Below are 18025 nucleotides of genomic sequence, written 5' to 3' on the forward strand. Positions count from 1 at the left end.
CCTAAAGGGATCCCGTTTATAGGACAAGGCCCCCGAGGGACCCCAATACCATATTTCCATATTTGGCCACGGCGAGAGTTGCTGACGCCCCACCACCTGGTACCATGGTTGAGCAGATTAATCGATCGAACAAAAGATAAAGAATAATTAATGCATCTCCACCTAAGAATGATACATGATAAATGCTAAAGGAAAATGCTATATAATGTAATGATTAAAGGATACACAAAAATATTGTGTGATACTCATAGTTTGATGTTTTAGGGAAAAATGCCTATATGCCTGCTTATTTGTTTGTTTGACAATAAATTCCAAGTAAAGATAGATTTAATGATGCATGCGACTGGTTAAGGAATTTTTGCTACTATGGTTTGGAGGTGCTGAGTTAGACTCACTAAGTTTGGTTTGTGGCAGGTGAAGAAATGGATGACGTTGGAGGCTTGGACCCTTGACCAGACTGGGCTGGATAATACACTCCCGAGGACCTTCCGATTCCGCATAAAGAATAAATAAACAACATTACTTAGAGAGAATAAAATAGTATTGAATGTAGATCTCCAAGATGTTTGACTGGTTTATTAATTACAAACAATTTTCTTATTTATTGGAATGTTATATGGTGCATAGAATGTAAACAAAAAAAAACTTACGGTCGTTTCAAAAAAGGACAAGGCTAGCATCCAATTAATATGCAAAATATAGCATCCTCATGTTAATATGAAGCTGACTGGAAGAGAATGGCTCTTTGTAGACTCTTGATATGATATGATCATAGTTTCTAAAGTAAACGTTTTAAGATGATATGAGAATATTTTGCATAAAAAAAAGTTTAAGAAGCTTTAGAAAAATAATAGAATAATGTATCCTTGCAATAAATCGAAACCTCACCTGTAAGCCAAAGAGGTACCAACATGAACCAACCACATGTCCAACCAATACAAAAATAGGAAGATTATTGACAAAGTTTGCCCATGCGGACTCAAATATGAAACCAGTTGCAGATTGCTCACCAAGCAATGGAACAAATCTGATTATCCGAGGGATATATTGGAGGAGAACAGTTACACGTAAAAGATTTTTGGCAAAATATGCTGCTGATGGCCCCACATAATCTGGTATCATTGCCAATATCATTACCTTCATTTGCGAAACAGAAGAAATAAGAATACAGTAATAAGTCAAAAGATTTTGAATTTCTCTTCCAACATTAGGAAAAAAAGGTAAAATTCAAAATGCTTTGTCAATATTTTAGATGGCTGACGAGTTAATCTGGAAGAGATAATCAGCTAAGAAATTGCTCGCAAATATGTAACCCCATAAACTAATCTCCATTTATCAGGTAGGTGATCGTACACATATGAAGAGATCCAAATGACTAACTTCCCAAGAAAAAAAAAAGAAACTAGGAAAATGATCTTTAGAATGCTTGGTCTCTGCATCTGGAGCTGTCTCCAACAAGATAATTGATGCCTTATCTGTTTCCAGACCTATGTTGTATGAGCTACGACCTTTATGCTCTGATATGCTATAACTGTCCATATGGTCTTAATACTTAGTCAAGTATCAAACAGGTAATCTTCTCCTATATTTGCATTTTCATATGCTCACATTCAGAAAAAGTTTTATCAAATCAAAACAAAAGGAAGGAAGAAAACTACTGAATCCAAGCTGCTTCCATAAGCAATAATGACAATTGAAAAAAAAAAAAAAAAAAAGAGTAAGACTAGAAAGAAATCAATCCTTACCTGAGGAAGTGGCAATACAACAAACAAGTCCAAGAAAAAGTATCCACGAAGATAATTAAGAGCAATTTTCTTAGGTTGATCAACTAGATCCCCAATATCGATCACTCTAGATTCAGGAGCAACATATGCAAGTCTAAACTGTACAGACAGATAACATATCAACATATATACAAATTACAAATTACAAATATGGTTTTAAGTAAAAAAGAAGTAACAAAATGTTAATACTTCACACACGTGACCCAGACTATATTTCAGAAATTAAAAAATATAAGTTGCATAATAATCTGTTTGAAATATAAGACTTAACATCATCAAACTACAATTTTTTGTAATTTTTGCAGCAGTTAAAAGGCAAAGTCAATGCCCTTAAAAAAGAACATATACATCTTAACATAAAGCAATCTAACAACCAAGCATTGACAATCGCTATCTTCAATAGCTGATTCAGATGAGCATCTTAAACAAGTTGCTCAGCCAATACAATAGTAAAGAAGCTAATATATCCTACTGATTGAGATGACAAGAAAATTAAATGTTTTTCATGAAAATTCTTTTAATCCATATCACATGTTGACAAACCCAGATACATACCTGAAGAATCATGTGTAACAAGTAAATGAAATCAGTCACACTCCGTACAACAGCAATTCCAATTGCCAAAGACCAGTTGAAAACTATGCATTTTTCTTCCTGCATCAAAAGAAATTGATATATGACCTACACACTGAAATTTCAAAAGAAAGTAAAGAAAGAGAAATAATGCATCCACAATTTTCTAAGGAACTGTAAACATAATATGAGTTTTACAGATTGAGTTTCCTGCTAATGATAAAGAAAATCCATTTTTTTTAATTTTACGTAATTAAAAAGAAAAGAGGGTATGTGGTAGAGGAAGTCTTTCACGCTACTGGATTGCAAGTTTGACTCAAATTTAATCTAAGGGTCAGTCCGAAGAACAAATCTATTATGCTTCCTCATTAGGAAAAGAGGCCAATGCATTCTTTATTATTGTTAAGAGTTATTGGTTACTAAAGTTGTTAGTTATATGTATTATGGATTTATTACCATATTTAATGTTGAGTCCTATATGTATGATGCTATAATTCTCCTTAATGAAAATACTACATTATTCCATCCAACTCATTTCTCAAACTGGCAAAACTTTCATATATCTCTAATTTTCCCCTCAGCAAATTGCTAGTTGGGTTAGATGGGTAGGTTCATGCAAGTGAGGCAAACAAGTTGGGTTGGACATGTTTGGCTTGGGGAGAAGATCTGATTAGTTGTGTTCAATGGGTTGTTTAGATCAGATGAGACACTTGGATCCGTAAGTCTATCATGCCAATCAAGTCAAACAGTTTGGCTGGTTGGGCAAGCCAAACTAATTGGATCAACAAGGTGGGTCAAACTAGTTTGGTTGATCAGGTTGAGTAGGCCAGTCCAACAGGTCATGCCAAATGGGGCATTCAAATCAGATGGATCATCGAGTCAATTCGGTTGGGCGTACAGGTTTAGCTGGATTAGTTGAACCAAACTGATTGGGTAAGGCCATGTCAAATTAGGCCAGATTGAGCAGGTCGTGAGTAGGATGAACCCATTTATTTTATGCAGGAATATTCTGTCATTGTGAAAATTATTTCTTAAAAAACAATTCAACATGCGAAACATAAAAAATTAAATAAAGCATCTACTCAATTACATGAACCAAATTAAGAAATAAATATTCCTATTTTATTCTTTATCAATTTATTCCATTCTGTGAACCAAACACACCATGAAAGTTGATGTAGTTTAGTTGTGTAAATCAAAGAATAATGGTAGTTGCAAAAGAAAATCTCATCCTGTGGTTAAATGTCACTTCTGCTGGATGGTATTTGCTTGAAATAATCGGTGTAATATTTTAATACAACAAGAAACAACTTTTGAGTCTCAATTAATTAGAGTCGGTATATGAATTTTATTCCAACAATGAATACTATAGTTAAGGTCATATTCATGAGTTTGTTAACATAATTCTGTGTTGGCTTTTTTCATCTGGACTTGGCACTGACTTAGTAGTGTTTGATACAAGGATATGATACATAAACAAATTTTTCTACTCTATCCGTGGCAAATTATAATACAGAAAATAAATAATAACCATTGGTAAAATAGGTAAAGCATACCTCCTTTACAGATAACAAGAAAAAAAACAGTGGGTCGATGAAGATTGCAACCAAGCAAGATATTACAAAGAACTGGTTCCACTGTTGAACAACTCTAGTATGAGGATTCATAATCGGGAAAAATGAATTCAGCCGCGAAACCCATTTTTCAGCCCAGCTATGATTATCCCCATATAGAATGTCATGAAGCTGCATGACAGAAGACAAAGAGGGGGTGTAAAAAGGTCCTTGAAAATGAATAAACAGTATTGAGCATTGTAGGTGAATTATATCTAGAACATTTAAACATTTTGTTAAGTGATTTCACATATGTCTAGTACATCCATATTTATGAAACAAAATTAGTAAAGTTATCGAGAATTGACAAGCAGCAAATTTTGCTACAAAAGCCACTCATCATGGAAACAAAAAAGTTCTGATGCATATATTGAAAATTCAATTAAGACAAAATGAGATGCTACAATTCATCAGGCTTCAAATATATAATTGTCTATTCTGTCTTTCTCCTTATGTGAATATCCTTCAAATATGGAAAATTCTTATCTGCTGATACAGATATTTTAGTGACTAGAGAGATTGACTTCAAGACGATCTTCAAATGACAAGCAACACTTGAAGCACAAATGTGTAGGGGAAGGCTAAGGTTGTTGAAACGGCAATCATGATTTTCTACACTGTTCTAAACAACCTCTTTTTAATCTTATTAAGGTTGAGTTGAAAGGCGATTTTGTAATAAGATGTAATACCTTTCATCTTTTGAGGCAAAAGCACAAAAAATATTTATATTATAGATAATTTTTTTTCTTTTGAAACTAAGAAGGAAATAAGTTTAGCAGGTTGCACATATGCAGGAATATGGTCATTGCAACTGAAGGAATTCCAGTTTTAGCAACCGCCATGCACCAATCAATATGTACCGTGGCAACGGTGGCATCCATTAGATGAATGTCTTCCAGCTTTAAGCATCCAAATTGTCTTACAAAAATTCCTATTTCTGCGCGTCAAATATCAGAATGGCTTCCAGTACCATTCTTGTGGTCCAATCTCAAATCCAGGCTAACTCTCGTCAGAAACTTTTGTCTGGAATGGACACCATTATATATTTATATTTTATTTTGTCAGAACGCAAGATCTGTGTTAACATTATCACTCAACTTACATCTCAAACCATCACATCATAAAGAAAATGGTTAGAGTCTAATTTTGCTCCTTAACTAGTTAACCTTTAACTTTGCCTCACCAACCATAATTGATGTCATCAGGTCTTTGTTAGTCTCAACTATTTGAGGTCACCTTATTATGACATTATATCTATAACAATAGCTTACTTTTACATGCAAGAGAATGAAGCTTGGGCACCTGGGCATCAAGTCGAGTGTGTCCTTTTATTATATGCTATCAGGGATAATCATCATCCAAACATGCTGTACTAGACTGATCCAAACTGATTGGGTCAGGTTGATAAACTTTGACTAGGCACAGGGCAAGTTGAGGAAAAAGTTCAGAAGTTAGATTGGCAAAGACCAAGGGCAATGCATTAATCCTCAAGGGCATCGATCCCAAACCACACTGATATACTATTGTCTCATCCCACCCAGAATGTAATTTTAACTGTTTCCTATAAGTTTTTGTTTTTATTATAGAGACAAAGAAAGCAACTATAAATTGACATATCAATTGAGGATGAGAAAAGTGATGATGTTGGCAGTTATGCAGTTTGGGGATGGTAGAATTCTTTCTTGACCAAAGTAGTGATAATACAGGAGTTCAAGTTGTAGGAATGGTTAGAGTAAATCTGCTCTGCTGTGTCCACATTCATTTACATCCAACAATCCAGGGTAAACTCATCTATGTAGTTTTTATTTGTACAAGTAGAAGGTGCTATACTACTGCTGGTGTCATTTGGATACCAAACAACAATTGGTGAGTCCTTATCATAAAGCACATGTTCTTGCTACATAGAAACTTTAATTATAGATTAAATCAAGGTAATTGTTTTACCACATCAAGATTATTTATTGGTCAATTTAGAGAAGAAACATGTGAGATCAAGCTTATAGGTTTGATCTTGATGATACCTTGTCATGCATCAATTTCCAAATGCATCTTGTCTACAATAATGTTCATTAGCTCACTTAAATTCTAAGTAACAAGTAGACAAATAGCTGATTTTAAGGATCATAGTGACCATATTAAACTCTGCAATCATAAATAACCACAAGAGAATTAAAGGAATTGAACAAAGGGCGGAGTGAACCTTTTTATCCAGAGATATAGAACTTCTTAGAAATGCCTTTTTGGTTTTATAAGCTGCAGGGCACTCAGTGCAATCAGGATTGTTGCACAGTCCCAAAGGCCCAGACATCAGCAAATGTTCATGTCTCATGACATCACCACCATAAGAGGAATCATCAATGCCAAATACTTCAGGTGTACCAGCATTTGATCTACTTTGCACTCTGGTAACTCCATGCCTCGTATTCCTACTCAAAGGGCCACTTACAGTACTAATCTCAGGAACCTTCCGGATACGCAGAGGACCAGTATGAGATATAAAGGTATCCTCAATGGCAAAGGAGGGTGGGATAGACATCGATACGCTCCTGGCCGTAAATCTTGGCAATTCAATGTTTCCCGACACTATAGAGACAAGATCATCCTCACGATCAGTCATTTCTCAAGATCCAAGCCCGAAAAAAGATTGTTTTGAGTGAAATCATTTAGCGAAAAGCATCTTCTTTAAACGTTAATAAGAGGAATTTTCCCTCCTTTCAAGATGGGTAGCAACTCGCTCAGTCGGAAGACATTGTTGGCTAGTTATTTCTAGTCTGCCCACTTTGCAAAAAGGTGTGACGCAATTGATGAAGACTTATGAAAGTTGTCGACACCACACTTGGCATACGCAACTGGCCGAACTAATGAAGGTTGCTTGCCCGTTCCATTAATGAAGAATGGATATAGTCAAACCTTTCCCACTTAACACAGTGCAAAAGAAATTTTTAATTGTGGTTGTTGATTATATTTCTAAATGGGTCGAAGCCAAGCCGGTCACTTATATCATCAAACAGACAATGATGAAATTTTTATAGCGAAATATTGTATGCCGATATGACATTCCTCGGCACTTACTATTAGATAATGGATAACAGTTTCAAGGAAGAAAAATGCAGGACTAGTGTCGAGAATTAAAGATGAAACATGACTAAAAGTTTGTGGCATATTCTTAGAGCAATAGGCAAACGAAAGTCACTAATCGAGAGTTGGTGCAAGACTTGAAGATTAAGTTGAAGCATTGTGGAGGAACTTGAGTGGAAGAACTACCCAACATCTTATGGTCCTTACGAACGACACCTTAGTCACCGAGCCATAGTATGGTATATAATAGTAGTGTTGGATATACACCTCAATTATAGTATCATTAAAAGAAAAATATAAACAACTCCTAAAATTAAGTGATGAAAGTTAATAGATAGAAAGTAAAACATATTTAAGGAGAAGGTAGGAGTACAAGCATTAGGAGAAATATAAGGTGACTCTAATATGATATGGAATAAGATGGTATCAAAGTTGAAAATAGTAGTCATGCACCACCAAGTAAAAAATCTATGGTGGAATGAGAAAGTATAAGAGAAAGTGAAGGAAAAATGAACAGCATATAAGAAATTATATATTTGTCAGAACGAAGAAAACTTTAAAAAATATACAATAGCTAAGAAAGAGTCTAAGAAAATAGTGAATGAAACTTTTAAACGGTTATATCAAAAAGTAAATACAAAAGAAGGGGAAAGAGACATTTATAGGATAGCTAAAGTGAGAGAGAGAAAAATAAGAGATCTTATCCAAACTAGATGTATTAAAGATGAATGAATAGGGTACTAGTAAATGATGAAGAAATAAAAGAACGGTGATTCATCAACTTTTTAATGAAGATTTAGCTGACCAACTTAACTTAGGTAATTTAAATAGATCAAATGAGTATAGACATTTAAATTTTTAGAAAGTAAAACAAGCTTTAAATGGGATGCAAAATGAAAAACCGTTAGACCAGATGATATTCTTATAGAGGTACAAAAATGCCCAAGGAAACAAGATATTAAATGACTTATAAAATTATTTAATATGATATTGAAAACGAAAAAAAATATCTGATCAATGAAAGATAAATACTCTTGCTCTCTTATATAAGAACAAGGGCAACGTACAAAATTGTACAAAATATAAGGGTATTAAACTAATGAGTCCTACCATGAAGCTTTGGGAAAGAGTTTATAAAAAAGATTATGGAATAAGACCATGGTAAACGAAAATCAATTTGGGTTTATATCTAAAAGGTCAAAAATAAAAGTTATACATCTTCTCATGCAACTAATTGAAAAGTATCAAGAGCAAAAGCAAGATCTATATATGGTATTCATTGACTTAGAAAAAATTTATCATAGAGTCTCAAGAGAAATTATATGGAGAATTATAGAAAAGAGAGGTGTTAGCATAGCATAGATTGAATTAATTAAAAAAATGTACAAGGATGTAACGACCAGAGTGAAGAGTCCAAGCGGATTAATTGAAGCATTTCCAATAAAGATAGGATTACATCAATGATCAACTCTAAGTCTCAATCTTTTTACACTAATTATGGATAAACTCACTAGACACATTCAAAACACAGTACCATGATGCATGTTGTTTGCAGATCATATTGTTTTGATAGATGATATTATTTTGGTAGATGAGACACGTGAAGGAGTAAATGATAAACTAGAATCTTAGTGGGAAATATTAGAATTGAAAGATTTTAAGTTTAGTAGGGTAAAGACAAAATATATGAAATTTAAATTTAGCAATATTAGATGTAATGAGAAATTATTAAGATAGAAGATGGTGAGTTGTTTAAACTGAGACCTTTAAGTATTTAAGATCATTTTTTTAAAATGATAGAGAAATTGAGAAATGTCTTACATAGAATACAAACAAAATGATTGAAATAGAGGAGGGCGTCAGGTGTTTTATGTGATTGTAAACTACCTCTCAAACTTAAAGGGAAGTTCTACAAATGGCGGTTAGACCTGCTATATTATATGACAATGAATGTTGGGCTAAGACTTGAACACATAAGTGGAAGATGAAAGTTGCAAAGATGAGAATGTTAAGGTGGATATGTGGACATACGAGAATGATAGAATAAAAAATGAGAGCATTAGAGAAAATCAAAGTTGCATCTATTGAGGGAAAACTCCGAGAGACACATTTAAAATGGTACAGACATATACTTAGACGTCTAATAAATACTCTGATTAGGCGATGTGAAATTATTACAAATACGTATATCAAATGAGAAAAAGGAAGACAAAAAAAGACTTGATTAGTAACAATAAAACAAAACAAAATTTATTTAAGTATAGATAATGTAATAAGGGATAGAGCTCAATGACGTAAAAGGATCCATATAGTCGACCCCACCTAGTGGGATAAGACTTGGTTGCTGTTGTTGTATAGTATTAGAGTTAAAGTCGTTTGTCGACTGAGGTAGAAATGGAACCAACACGGGTCTCAACATACACTCCCAAAGGTAATAAAACTGCTCGGCATGAAGAACTCGACCTAGTTGAACACAAGTTAACCTTGCATACAACAAACGAGTCATCCCACGCTCATTTCAAATTGGGGATATAGTCTTGTGAAAAGTTCAACCAGACGAGAAAGGAGGCAAATTAGGTCCCAAGTGGGAAGGGCACAACCATGTGGTAAGGCATGCAGGCATCAGAGCATATTATTTTAAAAACTTGCACGCAAAACTATTGCAAAGGTCATGGAATACTTATTATTTAAGGCCTTATTTTAGTGAATAACATAATCCTGAGCGGTTGGAGAGGGAAAACGTAGGAAAATGTTTTTGTACAAAGTATGTATAGAAAAACGAAAAAACCTAAGTTAATGGTCTTATGGCTTTACAAAACAAACCCACCCGAGATGGGAGGTAAAAGAAAGTAGGTCGATAAGAGCATGATCAATAGCCCGGTCTAGGCCTAAGAAGGTGGAGGCTTCACCGGACGATGGATAGTTGGCCTCCTTAAACTAGGTTGCACAGTCTTCAAAGCCCAATTGGAGAAAGACAAACATCCGCTCGGCTATCTTAGCATGTACCTCAAGATTGGCCTCGAATTTTGACTCCCATTCTTTGGCCAATGTTTTCTTCTACTCTTCGAGAACCACTTTCTATGTGGGCAATGAGTTTTAAATTTTCAACAATCTTCTCCATCGTGACCGACCCAAGCTTCAGATCAACAACAACATTCTTCGCCGCCTTTGCGATCTCTGCCTTGGCTACCCGCCACTCGGCTTCTTCTACACTCTGCTCTGCAACCTCTGCCTAGGACAACATCAAAGATACTTCTCCTAAAGCGGCATTTCTCCCTCTCCAGGATCGCTTCCAAAATAATAACCATCTCACTCCTACTGAAGAGCGTGCTGAAGAGCGTTGGCCCGAGCCTTAGCTATCTTCAAGTATTTTAGTCAAAAAAAAAAAAATCACCTATTCAACTTCATGACCTTGCTATAATCAGCTCGGATGTCATGTCCCTCTCACAGTCGATCATCCACTTCACGCACATGCACAAATCCCTCTCGATGACTTAAGATAAGTTAATGTGAGTCATTTATATTACTTGAAAGCCTCTACAATGAGGAATGAATAAGGGTCTTACCTGTGTCATCCCTTGCATAATATAATCTTCAAGCTAGGTCCAACTTAATTGGTGGATGTGTTCTTGCTGGCCAAGTCTCGGGGGTTCAACAATGAAGGGTAGGAAAGAAGGGGAGCGGCTTGTCGCCGCAAGGTCGTGGTCCAATACTTGGGTGCCTCACCTCTGAAGCCACATTAAGAGGCTCAACAATTTGGCCACTCGAACCCGACTATAGTACTCGGCAACCCCCACTCAACCCGGACTTGAGTACTCTGCAGCCTTCACACAACCCCCACTCAAGTACGTAACGACTTCGACTTGACCCCCAACTCAGGTACATAATAACATCAACTCGACCCCCAACTCAGGTACGTGACGGCTTCGACTCGACCCCTAACTCAAGTATGTAACTGCGAAGGCTTGACCACAAAGCCTCAGTTCAGTCATTTAGATTGGCCAGCTAGCCTCAATCAGTCATTCAGCATGACCATTTGGCATGAGTTCAGTCATTTAGTTCGGCCACACGACTTCAGTTCAATCATTCAGCTTGGCCACATGACTTCAGCTCAGTCATTCAACTTGACTACACAGCCTCAGTTCAGTCATTTAGATTGGTCACACGACCTCAGTTTAGTCATTTTGCTCGGCTACACAGCCACACGACCACAGTCCTACCACCAAAGGGTCCTCGTCTTTGTAAACGCATGTCTTTAGTTATGCACTCACTTTGGAATCATCCCCGTGGGAAATACCCCCTCTCTTAATATCTAGTTGTATCCTCACGCAGGCAGGAATCGAGCTTTTCTCTCCGGTTAGGGCGGGATAAGCCCTTTTAAGATTTGACCTTATCCTCACAACCACCAAATTGACCCTCTTTTTCCAGTCGGGGAGGGATAGGTCTTCTTACAATCTGGTATTCTTAATATTCTCACAACCGTAGGATCAACCTCTTCTCCTCAATCTCGGCGGGATTGATATTCTGATTTTTTTATTATCCATATGACTACATTTTGGAAAATTAGAAGATCCTGATTTCATAAAATCAAGAAATAATAATTGAAAATAGGAAATAATCTTTGAGATCCTGATTACATAAAATCAAGAAATGATCGTTGATTTTAGTAATTTCTATTTTTATTATTTATTGATATAATTTCTAGTTGAAGTAATAAGAAAAAATCATTACTTTTCTTCATGACTTCTTTTCATGGTATCGGAGCACTAGGTTTGATCTAAGGATTTTTCATGGCACATCAAAATCCATGGAAAACGGCCTTAACCGGCACCATGAGTGGAGATTCGATGGTGTCTGGAGAAACTGTTATCAACTCGAATTTAAACCCACTAGTATCTTTCAATGGTTCACCGGAAAGATCTTCTAATTCACTTCAAGCTAATATTCACCGTTTTAATGGGAAGAACTACACAGAATAATCACAAACTATGCGCCTAATTTTGGAAAGGAAAGGTTGGTGTAAGTACCCCGTGGAGGTTTTGATGTGATCAACCAAGTCAAGTTAGGTCCTGTTGTTGTTTGAAACCTTGTGTCTAAGTGTGCAGGAACTTAGGAGCACAGGGAGTCGAGCAAAAGACGCAGCTAGTGTGAAGGACGGCACGGGAGAGAGCCGACGAGCTCGGTACGTTTGAGGGACGAGGTGCTGCGGAAAAGTACGCGGGCGGACGAGAAGGAGGCGCGCAACATTTTCGAGGGACGAAAAGCCGGAGCGGAAGATTGCTCAAGAAGGTCGAAAGTTGAGTTCGGATGAGCCCTACTCCGGATGGCCGAAATCATCCAAGCGAGCGGAACCAGAGTGGAAGACTCGGAACGAGGCAAGTAGAACCGGAGCAAAGGGCCTGGACCAAAAAAGTCAACCATGTTGACTTTGTGGGTCCAAGAGCCCGAAACCTAAATTGTATCATGATCGACGTGGACTTTGGCTGACGCGTCGAGGATAGAATTCTATCCCACTCCAGGCGCCCGGAACCCTTCCAGGTGTCCGACCAAGGTTATAAATACAGCTTTGATCCCAGAAGCTAAAAACAACAAGGATTTTGATAAACAACACTTGTGTGCTTCTCTTTGTTAGTTTAACTTCATTGTGCGTTAATTGCTGTAAAAAGGCTTCTTCGCCTAAAAGAGAATTAGTGTGTTTCACTTCCTTGGATTAACAACCTCCCCGGTTGTAACCAAGTAAATCTGTGAACCTCGTCTTTTTGTTTATCTCTTATTTTATTTATGCAACTGTTTAGTTTAATTAAGTTATAAGCCCGAGGAAGGTATTCTTGTTTTGTTTTTGTGCAGGAGATATTCACCCCCCCCTCTAGCCGACCGCCAAGGATCCTATAAGTGGTATCAAAGCAAGGACACTTCAGAAGGACTAACCGTCGACTGAAGCAAAGAAACCAATGGCCGGACCAAGCCTCATTCCACCAGAATTCAAAAGAGAATTCGCACACTGGAAACACCGAATGGAGGTATTTCTAAAAACTGACTTTGAGATTCGTTTAATAATCAAGTATGGTGTTGTGGTTCTTATGAATCAAAACAGAGAGAAGGAGGAGAGTCTTTGGACGAAGAAAGAACAAAATAATTCCGTAGCAAATAATAGAGCAGAATATCATTTACTGAGTGTGCTGTCGCCTCAAGAAGTCAGTTGTATCAAGAGCTACTCGTCGGCCAAAGATCTCTGGGAAAAATTCCTGGAACTCTATGAAGGCACATCCGAAGTCAAGCTCACAAGACGAGACATACTTCGAAACAAACTGACGAATATCCCTCTGGAAAGAGGTGAGAAGGTAGTCGATCTAAATGCGAAGATCAAAGAACTAATCACCGGACTCGAAAATCTCGGTGAAACGGTAATCATCCGGGACTCGGTACGCTACGCACTCAATGCCTTTCCTAGGACTCCAGAATGGACCTCAATAATCGACGTCTACTACATCTCAAAGGACCTGGAGGTAAATACCCTAGAGGAACTCTTTTCTACTTTAGAATTACATGAAATCAGATGTGCAGGTACAACAAAAGAGTCAAGCCAGATTCTAGCACTAAATGCAATCAAGAAGGATGAACTCGAGTCAGACTCAGAAGGAGATCAAGAATCTTACATGGTAAGGAAATTCAGAAAATTCTTTAGATCTAATAAATTTAAAGAAATGCAGAACAGGAAAAATCTAAAGAACACATAAAAGAGTTCCTCTAAGGTACTTACCAGTGTCAAAAGGAAGGACACATAAAAGAGGACTGCCCAGAAGTTGTTTTCTGTAAGAGGACACCATCAATTCTATAAGACTAGCACGGATTATACTTCTTGGTTCGGCCAAGGAACTGTTTTCTGACCGGAGATATTAAGATGTCGAGAGTTAAACGTGAATACTGGTTATAGTAACTAGTTCATTGGAGTGACTCGCTGTCAAATTTCATATGATTCTCTACATATATATAGATATGTCTATAAAGTTCTTACTACAACACGAGTGCAAGTTTCCTTCGACTTGAGGTATACAAGTCATCTTAGTCATGTAGACTTATACTTTGACATCTTAAGTAAGCATCTCATTGAGGTGTGGACTCGGGATGATTGGATATAAGTTGAAGTGTCCGAAGGTGTTTGGATAGCCCACAGAGGATTCACTGCTCCTTGCGAGGAGACACATACTCTATGGCCACTCGTTAGGATTATTACTCGAAGTCTTTGGCAAAAACATCACATGTTAAGAGTGTGAAACTCTTGTACACATGTACGAGTAATTTGAATCCGCAGAACGAAGAAGTATTAATTGGGCTAGATGTAACGTAGTCAGCCTAGTGGGGTAAGACACGTAGACCATGTCCTGAACTAAGTGGGTATAACACGAGTGAAAGGAACAAGGCACAACTCACTGTAGCTGTTGAAGAGTTTAGAATTAATTATAAGATCAACTATGATTTTCGAGCTAATTGGGGATCATGATATACTACTAGGTGTCACCCATGATCGTTCTATAATTAAGTAGTTAATTATGGATGGCCAAAATAAACCAGCGTTTAGGTTCCTGTTTGAGTTGTTGGCCAAAGTCAAGCTCAACTTGAAATTAAACATGTTCAAATCATAGAGATGCAATCTCATGATTAACGGGTTGGCTTTAAACTTGAAGTGTTGATTTGTTGTGTCAAAGCCATGATCAATGTGGATAGAGGTGAAGTTGGGTGATATGCATTTGATGTATACTTGTTAATGTGTTAACAACCCGATGTTTATGTGAAGATTAATTAGTTGCTAGCATAATGTGATAGTTGCATATAAGTGATATGCAATCGATAAATATGTTATCTACCGCTATAGCTAAAAATGTCTTGTTGGCCAAAGTCAAGGTTATTCTTATCTATGGTGGATATCAACCCATTTAGAGAAAACCTACCATCTCCCGAATTCAAAATAAGGATATTTGAATTTGATAAATAAACGGGCTTTTATGTAAATTGTTTACATAAATAAAATCATGTCTCTTATACATTCTCATTTTTATATTTCTAGATTAATCATTTAATTATGACTTCTGTTAATCTGCGTTCGATTTTGGACTCGAACAAACTGACTAGGCTGAACTTCTTGAACTGGTTTCGAAATTTGAGAATTGTTCTCAAAGCTGAGAAGTTAGCTTATGTCCTTGATCAGCCTCTTCCCACCAATCTTGATGCCGATGCAACTGCGGACCAACTGTTGGCCCTTCAGAAACATAAGGATGATTTTGTACTTGTTGGTTGCATCATGCTAGCCACTATGACACCTAAATTATAGAAACGGCATTAGCATTTGGATGCTTATGATATTGTCTATCATCTTCGTGAGATTTTTGATGAGCAAGCTAGATCCGAAACTTCGAGGTCTCCAAGCTTCTCTTTTGCTCAAAGATGCAGGAGGGTTCGTCTGCAATACAATACGTATTAAAGATGAACGGCTATATAAAGCGTTTAGCATCACTCGGTTTTACAATGGATCATGAGTTAAGTATTGGCTTAATTCTACATAATTTACCGAAAAGTCATTCACAATCTGTGATAAACTATCGGATAAACAATTTCAAATCGACCATCCCCGAGATAATAAATATGGTCAAGACTGTGGAGAGAATTCGACTTTCGAAGTCTATGTTGTTGGTGCGGGAAGCATCCGATGATCGAACCCAAGTTTTGATAATGGCAAAGCATTCAAAGTTAAGTTGTTTTGTGATCTAACAGTTTGAATGAGCTTGCAGGAAAGTCCTAAGTGTACTTAGGCAAAAGTCCTAGCTGCGGTTAGGCAAGTGGAAAACCTAGGGGGTGGTAACCCTAGGTCACAGGGGATGGTAACCCTATGCGGAAAGTCTTGGCGGGTCAAGAGCTTCATGAAAAAGTCGTAGGGGGTGTAACCCTAGGTGGAAAGTCCTGGTGTCGCGAACCAGGTGGAAGACTGGACGGGTCGGGGAGAGGGCGTCCAGCAGAAAGTTCGGAAGCATCGAGCACCGAGCAAAAGTCCAATCGATCTGGAGGATCGTGCTGGCAACAAGTAAATCTCTTGAGTGGAATAGGTGAGGACGTGTTCCCCGCAGAGGGAACAGTAGGCGTCGGGTCGACCTAGGGCTTTCGGTCGGAAATCCGAAGTCAGACCCGGACAGTTCGGAGACTGTCAATATTTTATTTATGACTATTATGTGCTAACTTTGTTTTGCAGCCTCGGATGAACAGTGCCCGAGGCGCCTCCATGGAGCTTGGAGGCGCCTCAGGTGCAAGGCTGAAGGGAGCTGCGCAGCAGGCCTGGAGGCGCCTCAGACTGAACTGGAGGCGCCTTAGACCGTAGCTTGGAGGCGCCTTGGAGTGGCTTGGAGGCGCCTTCGAGTGGATGAGGTGCGACCTGTTCTGTGTTAATCCACACAGGCGACTCGGGAGGCTTGGAGGCGCCTTGGATGGTGATTGAGGCGCCTCCAGCAGTGTATAAAAGGAGCTCTCAAGGCAGCAGTCAGATCAACGAATTCTAAGTGCTACTACTACAACGTGCTGCTCCAAAAGATGCCCTGAAATGCTGTTACAAGTCCCCGACGACCCGGAGCTCCGAGATTTCGATTCTGTCGTCGGTATAATTGTTTTTATTAATTGCACTTATTGTAACACATAATTGTACTCTCTTTACGCGATATAGTTGTTGGCCTTGGAGTAGGAGTCGCCCTAGACTCCGAACCAAGTAAATCTTGGTCTTCTCTGTGTGATTGTTTTGGTCTCTTCTTTTCTGTTTCCGCTGCCACTACTCGATACGTTTTTACGATTCCGAAACTGAGTGAAATAGCCACGAGCGCTATTCCCCCCCCCCCCCCCCTCTAGCGCTTTCGATCCAACATATGTGTCCACGCACAAAAGACGAGCGAATTTGCATGGATAAAATACCTTATGTGCCCATAATAGGATCTATTATGTATGTTATGTTATATACAAGGCCCGATGTATCATATGCTCTGAGTGTTACGAGCAGATACCAGTCTGATCCAGGAATGGATCATTGGGTAGTATCAAGATCATCCTTAAATAGAAGAACTAAAGATATGTTCTTAGTTTATAGAGATAGTGATATGACCATACGCGAATATACAGATGCTAGTTTCCAGACGAACAAGGATGACTCCAAGTCCCAGTCTGGATTCATATTTATATTAAATGGAGGCGCAGTTAGTTGGAAAAGTTCCAAGAAAGACACTGTTGCAAATTCTACCTGTAGCTTCAGAAGCAGCAAAGGAAGCAATTTGGATCAAAAAGTTCGTTACTGAACTTGGAGTGGTTCCATCCATTGTTGAAGCATTTACCTGTTTACTGCGACAACACTGGAGTCATTGCACAAGCAAAGGAACCGAGGTCTCATCAGCGATCAAAACATATGCTTCACCGTTATCATCTGATCAGGGAGATCGTTAGTAGGAAAGAAATACAACTCGAGAAAATTCCCACTGAAAGGAATCTAGCAGATCCTTTGACAAAGGCTCTACCACAAAGTAAGTTTAAGAGTCACATCTGTGCTTACGGTTTGGGACACCGTGGCGATTGGCTTTAGGCCAAGTGGGAGTATTAGAATTTGAGGGAAGTTCTAAGGCAATCGCCTTACGTTTTTTTCTGTTTATTTGATAAGCATAGATTCACTATTTAAGTGCATATTATATGTTTGATTGTCTTAAACTCATTTATTGAATATCCGTAATATAATTCATAGTATAAGAGAATTTGTGATTCGATTGCAACTAGTGATTATCTCTACATGTGTAATTATGAATATATTGAAATTTCCCTAGTCGTCGAATTGATGTATTCGGACACCATCAATTTTGTAAGACTAGCACGGGTTATACTCCTTGGTTCGGCCAAGCAGCTGTTTTCTCACTGGCTAGAGATATTGGGATGTCGAGAGTTAAACGTGGATGCTGATTA

At 37.8% G+C, this 18025-nt stretch overlaps 1 protein-coding gene across 8 annotated transcripts in view; it reads right to left on the reverse strand.

The window, feature by feature from the left end:
• LOC121984270 (probable cyclic nucleotide-gated ion channel 20, chloroplastic) overlaps window positions 1–18025 on the reverse strand; it is a 173018-nt gene that overhangs the window by 44921 nt on the left and 110072 nt on the right. For 6 of the 8 annotated variants that reach the window (XR_006112837.1, XM_042537159.1, XM_042537143.1 and 3 more), the window contains 4 exons: window positions 3914–4102; window positions 2340–2438; window positions 1746–1883; window positions 889–1137 (listed from right to left, as the gene is read on the reverse strand). Coding sequence is in view for 6 of the 8 variants with exons in the window: in XM_042537159.1 (XP_042393093.1) it covers window positions 889–1137; window positions 1746–1883; window positions 2340–2438; window positions 3914–4102 (675 nt within the window). In the remaining 2 variants the exon portion in view is untranslated. Of the gene's footprint in view, window positions 1–888; window positions 1138–1745; window positions 1884–2339; window positions 2439–3913; window positions 4103–6170; window positions 7493–18025 lie in introns of those variants that run through there. The other 2 variants (XR_006112838.1, XM_042537126.1) reach the window with 2 other exon arrangements.

This window comes from Zingiber officinale, chromosome 1B, assembly GCF_018446385.1.
Source record: "Zingiber officinale cultivar Zhangliang chromosome 1B, Zo_v1.1, whole genome shotgun sequence".
NCBI lineage: Eukaryota > Viridiplantae > Streptophyta > Magnoliopsida > Zingiberales > Zingiberaceae > Zingiber > Zingiber officinale.